This window comes from Lissotriton helveticus, chromosome 4_1 (genome assembly GCF_964261635.1).
Source record: "Lissotriton helveticus chromosome 4_1, aLisHel1.1, whole genome shotgun sequence".
In the NCBI taxonomy this organism is placed as follows: domain Eukaryota; kingdom Metazoa; phylum Chordata; class Amphibia; order Caudata; family Salamandridae; genus Lissotriton; species Lissotriton helveticus.
Window position 1 is genome coordinate 929,799,275 of NC_136063.1, and position 15,047 is coordinate 929,814,321.

A 15,047-nucleotide genomic window follows, 5' to 3' on the forward strand; every position below is an offset into this window, starting at 1 on the left:
AAGAGTTTTCGAGGAAGACCAATTACCAAGAGCACAATCATAAGATGAATAGCAGAAACTATTCAATTGTGCCACAAGAATGCAGGAGAAACATGACAATACACTCATTGAGCACATTCAACCATAACGAAAGGAGCTACTATTGCATTCCTAGCAAATACTCCATTACAAGACATTTGTGTGGCAGCAACATGGTCATCAGGACACACGTTCACAAGACACTGTAGTTATTCAAATGAACAAGGAAGCACAAGTGGGACAAAAAGGTCTTACAACATCGGTTTACAAATCAATGGTCATCTTCAACCCTACCACCACTGTAGTAACAAGCCACTACAAAATCAATGCAAAGTATGGGAATCCAGAAAAGTTTCATGCTGCAAAATACATAGTTTCTTACCTGTCGGTGTTGTTTTGCAGTATGAAGACTTTTTTAGATTCACAAGCACACCCACCCACCTCTACCAAGAAGATGAAAGAGAGAACAGGAAAAAAAAATCTGAAGATGATGACCAAAGGTGGAAGCTTTCAGAGGTAGCACAATGACGTCAAAAAGGGACACCAAATCAGTGGTCGAGTCTGCTGTCGGGCCCACCATCCTGTCATAATGTGCTAATTGTTTAATTTCCCTAAGCCCATGGCTAGGTGTGCCATATAAATAAAAATGTTTGTAAAGTAACAAAAAAACAAGCAAAACAGCAGTGAGCTCAGAGGGGTGGTGAGGGCCTCCGATCAGTATTGTGGGAGGGATGAGGGGGAGGCATGGGGAGATTAAGGAACATGAAGCAACTGAAGCAGTGTTTTGGTAGGGGTGAGGGGGAGGCACTGAAAGATAAAGCGACGCCAAGCGAATGATGGGACTGAAGTTTCATTGCACAAATAAACAGAACAGTTAACGAGGAAAGAGGCAGGCTAATTAAAAAAAAGATTTCTCTCTGATTATAAAAAACCTGAACAGTAAAAACAAATGTAAGAGGAGCAGTTCTCATGGGAGTATACAGAATTCCAATAGGAGGGACTACTCCTACTCTTAGAGTCATGCTGTATCTATGATATGGGCCTGAAAAAATGCCCATATTTTTAATTGGTTGCTGTTGCTGTCCTTTCGAACTGCTGACTTTTCATTGGTGAATATACGTAGTATTCCCTCCTCTTGGATTTCTGTATACTCCCATGAGAACTGCCCCTAGGTGAGACCTGAAAAGAGTCGAAGGGCAAACGTTTTTTAGAGAGAATTCTGGACCCAACCACTAGATAGCAGAATAAAGCACAGAACATGAATCCAGAACATTCTTCAAGTTGGAAAAGTGCACTGACAGGTAGCAAACTGTACATTTAGTGCCATGTGGATTGCATGGTTATGAGGGGGTTCTGTCTAGCACTTGATGTCTAACTGTATTATTATCTGTTAAACAGTGGTGATATACTATGATGTGACTTACACGTGTTTTCTCTTCTGCCCTAGTTCTCTTTTAGAGGTCAGAAATGTGACTGTAAATGCAACTTATGCTGTTCACTCTCACTCCTTCATCAAAAACAAGATTGAGCAAGCTGATGATTTGGCTCAGAAAGCTAACCTTACTTTAGTTATTTCAGAGCATTTGGTAAGTGCCATATTGTAAGTTATAATCCTTTGTGTGATATTTCAAAATATTGATTTTTCACGTTAGGGCTGTCTTTATATAATTTTGTATACATTAGCATAGCTTTAGTGTCTGCTTTGTTGGGCATAATCGTAAGAAGACAAATGCCTCCACCTTAGGTGCAGGTCCAAAGCCTAAGGTCAGGGCCTTTAGTGAGGTGAAGGACTATTATCTACGTAAACATGTCCAACCTACCAGTCACTTATGCATAGAAATATCTCCAAAGAGATGTTGCTGGCTAGCAATAAAACAGTTCTCCCTCACTTTCCTTCCCCAGCTGCTACTGTGCACAGTGGAGTGGAGGACGTGGCATAGATGAGGGATACACGCCTTCCTTTTCTCACGATTTCTGTCCTTGTTCTTTGGCAGGCATTCAGCTCTTTCGGTCATCGGGTCACATCATGATTTTACTGAGCATGCGCGGCTCCCATTTCATCCAGCGCCATTTTCTTTCTGTCATGTACAATAGCAGGCTCAAATGTTCACTATCAATAAAGGGATCATAAACAGAGGTTAATTTCTCAAATATATAGTCTTCACTGTTTACCACCCACTACTCTATCCCCTGTTATTATTATTCTCTTGAGCAAAAGCATTAATAATAGCAGCATTCCTTTGAGTTCAAGCAAGCAGATGCTGGGCACGTGGTGCCTCAAGGCAGCATGTTAGACCTTCCTGCGCATGCGTGAGAGTTTTCCCTCTCAAAGCAAGTTAGTCACGTTACTTCTACGTATTTCAGGTTTGCACATGCGCAAAGCAATTTTCCAAGATGAAGTGAGTTTTAGTCGCGTTGCATTTATTCTACGTTAATTAAGCATGCATTAAGCTTTCTCCCGGGTGTCAGGTGTATATTAGTTTTCATCTCATTTCACAGCTTTTAATGGTTAGTAAAAGTTAATGAGGGATTTCTCTGGGCAAGTTTTGTTTTCTTGAATCCTTGCTCCATCAATCCCCCCTCTGAAGGCATTTTTGAGCCATCATAAAATACCCATCATTACCAAGTGCCAACTTTCTTTATCCAATTTTTTTGACTTCCTCTCCTTTCACAAGTTCTTCAATTTTCCCTTTCATGTCTAATTGATTTATTTTCGTGAAGACAAGGCTGTGCACTGCTGGTTAATTCAATGTTAGTATCTTTTATCGTGCTCCTAAGCTCACTCCCCGCCCGGGAGTGCAAAGACAAATAAAGGAAAAGGTTGCACCAACACTGGCTGTGTGGGTGTCTCCTAGGGCACAGATTCATGTACTGGAACCTCCAGTCAACTTCAATCGTAAAAAAGTTTGTTGAAACCAATCGTTGTCTATATCCAAAGTATTTTATTCATACTTCCATATGGATCAATCATAATTCATGAGTTCATTACATTATTCTTTGATGAATAAATCACCACAAAAACTTCCAATGCATTTCGGCTGTTAGCCTTCGTCGGGGAAGTCTGTAAAGCAAAGGACATTATTGTGACCCCTCCATATTATACCAAAATCATAATGTCAATCAAAATTCATTGTTTCTACTCAGTCATAACATCATGTATTACAGATAGCATACTATAGAAAAATTCTCATTTAACTGCAAACATGACTACTCGTGCGGTAATCGTAAAATACATCTCCTGTTTTATAAAGCTCTGTAACGTATATATCGTAAGCGTAAACCATATCAAAATGAACATATGAAAACAATTTAAACATGACCGGTGCATACGCTACGACTACCCCCAATGGCCAATAGTGTTCATATCGGGATTCCCTCTGATTTAAAATTTACACCGCAGTTAAATTATAGATTGCGGGTTCACAAAGGTTGAACCTCGCCTAAGATCTTACCGTATATCTAAGGTAGAGGCTCCCGCGGGACCGGGTGCCTGCCCGTAGGGTCCATGCGTTCAAGTTAGCGTGTGACGTATGCGGAAATAAAATACTCGTCTGGTAGCTCTCATTATCGCGAGAAGACACGATGGAGCATGTGACGGTCACAGATAAATATTTAGTAAACAAATACACTTAAAGGGGTACTGATACCCATTCTGAACGAAAAAATGTGATAATCAACTACACAAGATTACAATGTGCGAAAACTACATGAGGATACGGGTTTCAACCCATAGGAACCTGAAATATGAAAACTTAAAATACAAATGACACAAATATTAATGAGCACTGCACTTTCAAATATCTCGATGGATTCAGTACTGGGAAAATATGTACATAATTCATAGGTAACAAGAAAATTCTGTCCGTTCATTCATCCCTTTCGGTTTGAGCGTTTGTAGATGGTATATCCAAAAGTTCTCACGCATTAGTAACATTTTTTTATTGTCCTTGTCATGACTCTTTTCCACCACTTCCAAAACACAAGCTTTCAATTGGCTTATTTGATGCTTAGCTTCGATGAAATGGGTAGCCACTACAGATTTAAGCGCTTTGGTTCTTATATAGCTTTTATGTTCATTGAGTCTTATTTTGAGTTTGCGTTCTGTTTGGCCAATGTACGCCTTGCCACACGGGCATTTGATCATGTAAATTATATTTGTAGTGTCACATGTCGCGTTTACGTGTAGATTTATTTTATTTCCTTTCATAGGATGGTTGATGCTCTTGCCTCCAATGATGTTACTGCAATTGTTACAATTCCTACAGGGTACTGTGCCCTTAAAACTGATGTTAGGTCCACGATCAGGACAATGTTTGATTAATTCACCTAGATTTTTTGCTCGATTGAAAGCAAAGATTGGCAAGTCCGCAAAAATGTTCTTGAAGTCAGGTTCCATCTGTAGTAGTACCCAATGTCTTTTGATGATTTTCTTGAAGATTTGGCTAACTGTGGAATATTTGCTAACACAAGTTATAGCGGTTTCCTTATTGGTTTTGGTGGCTGTTAACAATGATCTTCTGTCTTTTGACTGTGCTCTTTCCATTGATGATGTTAAAATGGGCTCAGGGTATCCTCTGTCTCTGAATCTCTGTAACATTTTCTCAGATTGCATCTTGAATTCCTCTGGGTCTGAAACTATCTTCTTGACTCTCAACAGTTGCGAATATGGTAAATGATGCTTGAGCGGTGTAGGGTGAAAACTTTGGTAAGAAAGCAAATTGTTTCGATCAGTCTTTTTTGTATATAGGTTTGTCTCAAATTTGTTGTTCTTTTTTGTGATATTCACATCCAAGTAATTGATAGTTTCGTCATTGGTTTCAAATGTGAATTGCAGACGTTGGTCTATTCCATTGAGTTGTGTGATGTTGTTGGTCAAAGTTTCTTTACTGCCATTCCATAAGATGAAAATATCATCTATATATCTTGTATATAGACGTAAATTATCCTTCCATTGTTCATTCTCTAGAATGTGTTTTCTCTCAAATTGATACACAAAGACATTCGCATATGATGGTGCTGCTGAATTGCCCATGGAGGTGCCAGACTTCTGTAGATACCATTTGTTCTCCCATTTAAAATAACTGTGCATCAAAGTGAAATTGAGGAGTTCCATTAGAAATACTTTCATGGGTTCTTCATAGGTCATTGAAAGTAATGCTTCTTCTACTGCCTCCATACCCAATGAATGCGGTATGGAAGTGTATAGTGCTTGGACGTCTATGGTGCACATTGTGATTTCCTCATCTGATTGTAACTTTATGCTGGCTAGTCTATTCAAGAAGTCAGTGGTGTCTTTGATGAATGTACTCATGGTGTTCACAAAAGGCTGTAGATATTTATCTATCAGTTTACCCACGGGTTCATGAATGCTTCCACTTGATTTATTTTATCATATAGACTTCCTTTAATTTCTTCTAACAATATTTTTCCCCTTTTTCTCTTTCTTCCCATTCTCTTATTCTTTATTTCAGTCACCACTCTTGTTCTTATTTTACCCTTGCAACACTTATAGATCATCATTATCATCAGAATTACTAATGCTATTGGGATTACAGGGATTAGCATTTTCCCTAATAGACTACTCCCAAAAGTAGAAAACGGGAAACGGCCTTTACAACGAAGCCGTTTCCACGAAATCTTTAACCACGCATGCAGTACAACGCATGCGTGGTTACCACTAAAGCCTTTACCACGCATACCTTTACTACGAGGTTTGTAGTAAAGGCATATGTGGTAAAGGTAAAAAGTAAAAAAAGGGGGGCTTGGGGGGTCTCCCCCCCAAATAAAAAAAACTCACCAGAAGTCACGTCGGGATCTGCAAATAATCAGCGTAGTTTAAGAGAAATTGGAAAAAAAACTTCCGTTTCCTCTTAACGACATATGACGTCACCACGCAAGTAGTCGAGGCAAAGGTTATGCGTGGAAAACGAATTCCGTTGTAACGCATGCGTGGTAAAGGCATGCGTTGCAACGGAATTCGTTGTAACGTCATACATTCGTAGAAAACCAACTACCTACAGTGGAATTACTTTTACTGAGTCATTCCCAAACACCATCAACCTCCAGTTGGGTCAAATGTTCATGAATTTGTGTAATATTCCTAATATATCCCTCAAATCCTTTACTTTTGTCCGGGATATATGTACAGCAATGTGAATTTTCAACATGCCACAGACTCCACCCTCTTTCGCCAATAAAATATGAAGGGCAAGTCAATTTTGTAAAACCATAGATCAAATTGCAACCATTTCGGTGTTGATCGTTAAGAATCCTCCAGCAGTATCTGTTGATAGACGATCAACTACTGTTGACAATTGACATATTTTATGTGAGTTCAGTATGACTCCAACTTACGGTATCAGTGCACCAAATATGTCACCTACTATTTCTGAAAAACTTGGTCTTTTACTTCTTTTTAGTCCTTGACTTACTTCATTGATTCCATTGTTCTTATCTATGTGACAAACCTTTGGAAATACTATTCCAAAGTAACAACTACCATACCATCGTGCAGGTAACCTATAATAATCATTTTTACCACACATGTAATAAATGCCTGGAAAAACAGAATCAGTTTCCCCTTTTAGTCCCCATCCTCCCATGATTATGTTCATATTCACTGGAACTTATGAAGATATTGTTCCACTCTGTTTTTAGTCTTTGTAGACAGAATTTCCCTAATTTTGACAAGTGTAGGGACATTGCAGCATTAGTCTCGCCATTCTTATAGTCCGCCTCCTGATTAGCCCATGGCGGTGCATGTGACCTCTGCTCAACAGCCTACTTTTGGAAATACTGCCTTCTCTCCTCTACTAAATTGAGAAAATATTTTTCTTCATCACGCAGAATACAAGTTAGATTATTCTTATGAGCATATGTTATATCTATTGGGTTGGTTGTTAAAAAGAACTCACCCATAAACTCTGCATCTTTACTACTAAGCACTTGGTTCAGGTTTCTTTGAATAGGGATTTCTGAAAAGACTAAATCCATTTTCGAATAGTAATACTGCAACTTACCTGGTACATAAAACAGACTAGACACAACAGTACATGACACACCATATGTTAAAGGAAGATGGTGATAGGTTACCCCCTTCGAGACGGACATAGGTAATTTCATGCAAACGTAAAAATCACTCACATCCATCGTATCAACATATTGGTAAAGAAGTTTAGAAAATACATTTAATGATGAATCACTATTTGATTTATCATGATGATACATGCTCTCAGCCATTTGCTCTAAATTTGTAGTAGTAGTTCTCTTAGTAAATGCATTCATTTGTGCACTAGTATTTGTGTTATTTTGATCATTAGTTACCATTAGAAAAGGTATCACAACAGTTAACAATAACCAGATCAACATTAGTATTGTAATACTACACAAACAACATTTAACACATCTTCGTTGTTGACTAGATTTTGGATGTTCAGTCACTTCTATTTCTGCCATTTTTAGTAAAGATTAATGAATATCTAAATGATTTCTTCTAAAAAACAATTGTCAGGAAAACTAGAATTTTAAAATATATGTGTGTGATCGAAACACTTCAAAAAGCTTTTCGTCCCTGCCCCCTTTTCTTTATTTTCTTTTCTTCTTTGGATTCTTTTCTTCTCCTTTTTATTTGTTTGTCAATTGACACCCTTTGTTTCAAAGTCTTTTCCCTTGTAAGGTGGTCTCAATTTTCTTTAATCAGTTCCTTCTTTAGTGACACTTTCTTGTTCTAATTCAGATCAAGATTTTCAAAGCCCTCGAGAATTATATATGTCCATTCAGGAGCCTTATATTTTCTAGTCAGACCCCTCACTCTCCTTGATCTCCGTAAAAGATTTTCTTTTTGAATGTTCTTGCTCAACTTGACTTGATACCTCATTTACTTGTTCTAGTTCTTTTCCTGTTTTTCTTCTTAGAAAATATCTCAGTCTTTTCACTCCGCTCGGCCAGTGATCACCTTTTCTAACCCTCTTGGTTTGTACTACCTTTTCACCTTCTTCACCTATTTCGAGTGTCCTTTTATTTTATTTTTATTTTAACTGGTCATGTTCTGGACCTTTTGATCTTTCCCTTTCTGTTGACTGAATTTGTTCTGGACCTTTCAGTCTTTCCTTTCCATCTTCTGATTGAGCTTGATCTGGACCTTAGAGTTGTTCTTTTCCTTTTTCTGACTGAGCTTGATCTGGATTTTCTGTAGTAGAATCTACTGTAATTTGCTCAATTTGTTCTGGTCTTTCAGGTTCTTGCTCTTCCTTGGCCTCTACAGCAGTATCTTGGGACCCAGTAACTGGTGCCCACCTTACTTAACTTGTACTTGGTTGCTCATCATAGATGCATTCTTCAGAGTCTGGTTCTCTGATCTATTTGACTTCACAGCTTTCAGCTTCTGGTTCTTCACTTTGTTCTACCAGTTGCTGATCTTGTCGTTCAGGTGGACTTGGGACTTGCTGTGTGTGACTGGCATGGATCCAGTTTGGCACGCTAGCACACTTCACTGCTGTTGTCGTGACCAATATGACTTGATGAGGTCCTTTCCACCTGGGTTCTAAGCACAATTTCCTTGTATGCTTCTTTACCACGACCCAGTCTCCTGGACACAAGTCATGAGCTTGATTTGGCTGTGCTGTAATTGCGTCTTCTCCAACCTGGTGGGACACAGAATGTACCAGATCAGCTAGTTCTTTACAATAGTCCAGCACTAGATCATCAGTTATATTCATCAGTTTTTTCCAGTTACAAATGCTTGTCTCATTGCTCTTCCCATGAGGATTTAATGCAGACTCACTCATGTCCTTCTGTCAGGAATGCTTCTAAGACTCATCAATACAAGGGGAAAAGCATCAGGCCATTTCAGTGAAGTGGATGCACACACCTTCCCTAACCTTGATTGTATTGTGCCATTGAGCTGCTCAACCACTCTAGGGGCTTCTGGTCGATAGGCACAGTGTAGTTTTTGCTCAACTTTAAAAGCTGGACAAATAAATTTAATTAGCTCATTGTTAAAATGAGGTCCTCTATCTGATTCCAAAGTGACTGGAAATCCGAACCTAGGAATGAGTTCTCCCAACAGTAGCTTAGCAACTGTGAAACTGTCATTCCTTCTTGTGGGATAGGCGTCTACCCATCGAGAAAACAGACACACAATGACAAGGACGTACTTCAGACCATTGCACGGTGGCAATACTATAAAGTCAAGTAGCAGTCTTGTAAATGGTCCCTCTGCCTTTCTAATTTTTCCCCAAATGACAACTGTTTTCCTACCTGGGTTTTGCAGTTGGCAGGTTAAACACCTCTGGCAGAGACTCTCTGCAACTACCCTAAACTTGGGGTTGTACCATGTCTGTCTGAAATGTCTAATCATGGCATCCCTCCAAATGTGTGTAGCTCCATTATACCCTAGCCATTTGTTATAACAAACCATCTGGCATTATTGGTCTACCATCTGGACACACCTACACTTCATTGTCTGCTCTTCTTGTGCAACCTGATTTAATCCAGTGTTCCTTTTCCTTTGCATCTGCCTCATACTGCAAATGCCTAACTTCATCCCAGAAAAGACGCAGAAAAAAACATTAGTTGCCAATTGGTAACTTCTTTTTCCAACCCTCATTTCAAAGACATTGTATTTTGAGGACACAATTGTGCCACTTGATCAGCGTATCTGTTGCCCTGTGTCACATAGTCATTTCCTGACTTATGTGCGGCACATTTGACCACTGCAATTTCTTTTGGCAATTGTAGTGCTTCCAATAGTTCTTTGACATTTTTACTATTTCTGATAGGAGAACCTGAAGAAGTCCGAAATCCCCTTTGAATCCATAATTGGCCAAAGTCATGCACAAACCCAAAACCATATTGACAATCAGTAAATATGGTTATTCTCAATTTCCTCCCAATTTTGCATGCTTTTGTTAGAGCGAACAATTAAGCTATTTGTGCAGACTTGACTCCTTTTAGACAGGATGCTTCCAGGATAGCTGATACAGTACATACAGCATAGGCAGAACTTAATTCTCCACTTTCTTTCCTCAAGCATGAGCCATCAACAAACATTACAGCATCTGATTCTTCCAATGGGACATCGTGGATGTCAGGCCGGGCTTTGTACACATTTCTGTCACATCCAAACAATCATGATCAACCTCCTCTTTTATTTCTTCACAGTATGAATCTGGCAGCAAGGTTGCTGGATTTACTGTGGTGCATCTGATCACACCTACATTTTCAGCACCCAGTATTACTCTTTCATACTTAGTCAGTCGACTAGGGGGTCATAGGCTGGGTACGAGTCCTTGTTAAAAGGATTGCCACTGAATGTGGCACATACACCTTTATGGGATTTCCCATCAGAATAGATTCACTCTGTTCCAGACTCACACAAGTAGCAGCTACTGCTTTTAAGCAGCCAGGCAATGCCACTGCCACTGAATCCAGAGTAGCAGAAAAGTATGCCACAGGATGTCATGACAATCCATGTCTCTGGGTTATCACTGAAAGTGCACCTCCTTCACTTTCACAACAGAACAAAGCAAATTCTTTAGTATAGTCTGGTATTCCTAATGCTGGTGCTTGACACAAACAATCTCTCAGTTTTATGAATGCATCCTCACTTTCATCATCCCACTCAATCGGATCTATCACATCCTTTAGTATTAATCTTATTAAAGGTTTTGCGAGCAGTGAGAATCCACTGATCCACTGACGACAGTCTCCAACCACTCCTAAAAACATTCAAACTTCTTTCTTAGTTATAGGCAGACTCATTTGTCGAATCACTTTTATTCTTTCTGGGGTTACCTTCCTGACTCCTCTTTCTATTTTGTGTCCCAAATATTGAACTTCTTGTTGACAAAACTGCAAGTTTTTCTGGCGATTCCTTGTGTCCTCCTTCTTCTAGATGGTTCAGTAAAGCAATTGTATCAGTGACACAAGCCTCTCGTGTTTTTGATGTCACCAGTAGGTCATCGATGTACTGAACCAGAACCAAATTTCCTGGCATAACCAATGTCTCCAAACACTTTTTCAAAATCTAATTGAAAATCAAGGGCTCTCTGTATACACTTGCGGAACACGGCACCATGCCAAAACACGATCTCCGAACCGTAATGCAAAAAGATATTGGCTATCCGGATGTAAAGGGATCAAAAAGAACGCTTGGCACAAATCAAATCAATCACCTTGTACCAATGTGCCTCCCAAGGTATCTGATACAAAATCACTGCTGATTTGGTACTACTGGACAACAGGGTACTATTATCTTATTAATCTTCCTCAAATCTTGCACTATTCTATACTTGCCACTAGGCTTTTTAACAACTTGAATGCTACAGCAATTCTCCCCATGTGCTGCAGGCCCTTAAATCCCATTGTTTATGACGAGCTCAGCTCGTCATGAGCACACGAGCAGTGTACTGCATGACGAGCTGAGCTCGTCATGAGCATGGAAGGGGTTAAGCCCCATGATTGGTGAATTACAAGGACTGCTCAATATTTCCTTTAGAATACCTTGTTCAATCATTTGGTCAATTACTGGAGTACCTCCTGCTCTTACCCCTGGATTCATTCAGTCACCCCGGGGATCCTGACCCGAGATCCGGCGACCCCTGACCTTCCTCAAGCCTCCAGCCGACACCTGCAGTCTAAATCCAGAAGGCCCCCCTCACCGCGACCAGGAACTGGTAAGAAGATCTGACCACAAAAGGCACCCCCACAGCCTTGTGTGCCCAAACCAACAGTGCCTAACCAACCCTTAACTTTCCAACCTACCTCTCGAAGTGGTGGCCACACCCAGAAGTCCTTCATCTGTAGGAAACTGGCTCTATATATAACTACACCAAAATGAGTGTTAGTGTGTATAGAGTCCAGGTGACCACATAGGTAGGCAGAGGTTAAAGATAGATTTGTGGTAGAGTTGTCGAGCAGTAAGGCAGTATCAGAGGACAGTGTTAAGCATTTGATGTACACACTCAGTCAGCAAAATAAATTCACACACTCAAGAACTGAACTCTAGGCCAATTCTTTTTGTATAAAAAAAATAAAAAAAAATATACTGGTGTTTATTTTTAGAACCAAGCAGGCATGGCGCACAGGTAAGCATAAAATACTTTTCAGTAATAGGTTGCTGAATAGAGAACAGTTTGAAAATGCAATAGAACTTGTACTTTGTTTGATTTACAGGGGATGCAGCAAGTTGCGACACTTAGCAAATACAGTACATTGGAATGAAATGGCTTTTTCAGTAAATTACAGGTAAGTTACTTTTTACGTTACTTTTCTAACTCAGTGCTGAATACCTAGATTCAGCACTGGGACATTTCCTGTAAACAGGTAAGCAATTACGTTTTGGTTATTCGCATGATTTTAAAAGAATATCTTTAGATTTCAAAACTCCACACTTAGGGGGTGATTAGGATGGCGGCCGTCAGTGATGCGGCGATCCCGCTCCTGCAATTAGGATGCCACCGCCACAGTGGCGGTGGTATCCTCTATTCCCAGCATTGTGGTGGGCGGTGCTCACAGCACTGCCCGCCACAATGCTGGGAATGCACTGTGTACATTGTCATGCACAAGGTGACCGGCACCGCGCGGTGCCTGCCACCTTGTCCATGACAATGTAGGGGGGTACCATAGGTACCCCTCATGTGAACCCCCCCACCCTCCCAATAACCTGGGGGCCCGCAACGGGCCCGACAGCAAAATCTGCATGCCTTTCCGTGGCGGCGATGGGCTGCTTCCCGCACCATGCTAATATGGATGGCGGTGTCTAGCAGACACTGCCACCATATCTATCCCCTTTTCCGACTGGTCGACCGGCGGAAAACCGGCGGACGGTCTTTCTTATTAGTATGGCGGGGGGAAATGGGTGGTGGGCTGAGGGAAATGTAGGGCGGATCGCAATCGCCATGTGGGCGGTGGCGATCCTGCCTACATGGTAATCAGCCCCTTAGTCGTTTTTTGGAAGAAAAACAGTGCATTGAAATGAATAGACTTTTTCAGTAAATGACAGGCAAGCTACTTTGTACGTTACTTTGTTTCCCCATTTGCCCTGACCTTAACCCTAGGAGCTTGCCAGCAGCCACCAACCGGAGGCCCCCTATCCCCCATTGGATAACATTGGGCCTCAACACTCTGCACCTGGCCGCTCTAGTGCCGCAGAGGTTGTAACAAGAGTACATCACTGACACTGGGAGACCCCTGAGTCTAACCCCAGAACCTTAACTCCCTCAGTCGATAACTTACCTGTGAACCGATAACCTGTTTTTCCTCCATAGGATAACATTGATAATTTTCTTCCAAAAAGTTTCTAAGTGTGGAGTTTTGAAATCTAAAAATATTCTTTAAAAATCGCACAAATAACCAAAATGAATTTACTTACCTGTTTGCAGGAAACGTCCCAGTGCTGAATCTAGGTATCCAGCACTGAGTTAGAAAAGTAATGTACAACGTAATTTCCCTTTAATTTACTGAAAAAGCCTATTCACTTCAAAGTAATGTACTTGCTAAGTATTGCAACCTACTGCATCCCCTGTAAATCAAATGAAGTACAATTCCTATTGCATTTTCAAACTGCTCTACATTCAGCAACTTATTACTGTAAAGTATGTAATGCTTAACTGTGCCAGGCTTGCTTAGTTCTAAAATAAAACAACAGTATATTTTTTATACTAGAACAATTGGCCCAGAGTTCAGTTCTTGAGTTTGTGAATTCATTTGCCGACTGGGTGTGTACATCAAATGCTTAAAACTGTCCTTCGAATACTGCTTTACTGCCCGACCACTCTAACACAAATAGAGAGTAAGGTTCTATCTAACCTCAACCTCTGCCTACCTCTGGGGTCACCTGGACTCTATACACACTATACCTCATTTTGGTGTAGTATATATAGAGCCAGTTTCCTACATTAAACTTCACAGCCAGATTTCGAAGCCATCAAGTGTAGGGGAATGCCTTATCAATCGATCTATCAGAGGCATTTGCTTACACTTTTCCACCAGTTCCTCTGATACCATTAGTAGCCAACACACAGCCTGGCAGCATGGCTCCTTAAGAGTTCAAATTTGACACCTACCATTGTGAGAGAGAACCATGGTATAAGAAGCAATAAAATCTTCAACAAGATGGTGCTTGATTGCATGCCACAATAGCACCAAAATGCAACAGGGCACAAAACACAATTGTGCTAGAATACGGCACCCATCTGATTATCATACATTTCACTTAAGGTACATCTTGGCAGCCATTGTGGAGAAGTAAGAGGCAGAAACTTCTTTCAAATACCAGTCATTAAGATATTCCTGAAAGGTACAAAAAAACTAGCACCACTGAAATCAATCTTATACCCACATGAAGCCTCAGTAGTGTACTTACACAACTTATGCAATTACCCTCCAAACCAATGCAAATCGTAGAACTTTGTTTGCTAACTGTAAAGACAGGTTTCTTGGAGTCAATCACTTCCCCGCACTGGGTGAGTAGTGCACAGTGCAAGAACCATAACTTCAAAATGACAAGGATTAGGTAGGGATGGGCAGTTACTCACATTTCGTGCCAAAAAAGGTTTCAGCCTTCTTCATCAATCAAAGCATAGAGCTGCAGCTTTCTTCCAAAAGTCAAAATCTAGAGCAGTTATGAGGGAATAGGGTGTATTTTATGGTGTGGTTGTGCAACCTCATCATGCTATACACTCACCAACCCTCGAGGACCCTTAGGTTTTATTTGTCAAACCTTCAGCTCAACCCAGGGTAGCTGTGGCTCTGAGCAGCCAGGCATATACAAAGGAACAAGTATAAAGCATTTAAACAGCACCAAAAACAATTGAAGAAGAAATTGACAAGACACCTAAGAAATCCAACACCAATTTATAAAAATAAACTATAGATTTTATGTATTTTTGGACACCACAACGAAAGAGATCCACAAAAGGGTTCCAGAGATATAGAGTTTACCAGCTATAGTAAACCAAAGCATTTCACGCAATTGTGACCACATATTGGCAAATTCAATGAATTTGATACTTTGAAACTTTTTCAGT

The 15,047-nt window shown here is 40.3% G+C and overlaps 1 protein-coding gene across 1 annotated transcript in view; it reads left to right on the top strand.

The window, feature by feature from the left end:
- LAMA1 (laminin subunit alpha 1) overlaps window positions 1-15,047 on the top strand; it is a 549,300-nt gene that overhangs the window by 350,910 nt on the left and 183,343 nt on the right. The window contains exon 40 of the mRNA XM_078687536.1: window positions 1,466-1,604. Coding sequence (XP_078543662.1) covers window positions 1,466-1,604 — 139 coding nt within the window. The remainder of the gene's footprint in view (window positions 1-1,465; window positions 1,605-15,047) is intronic.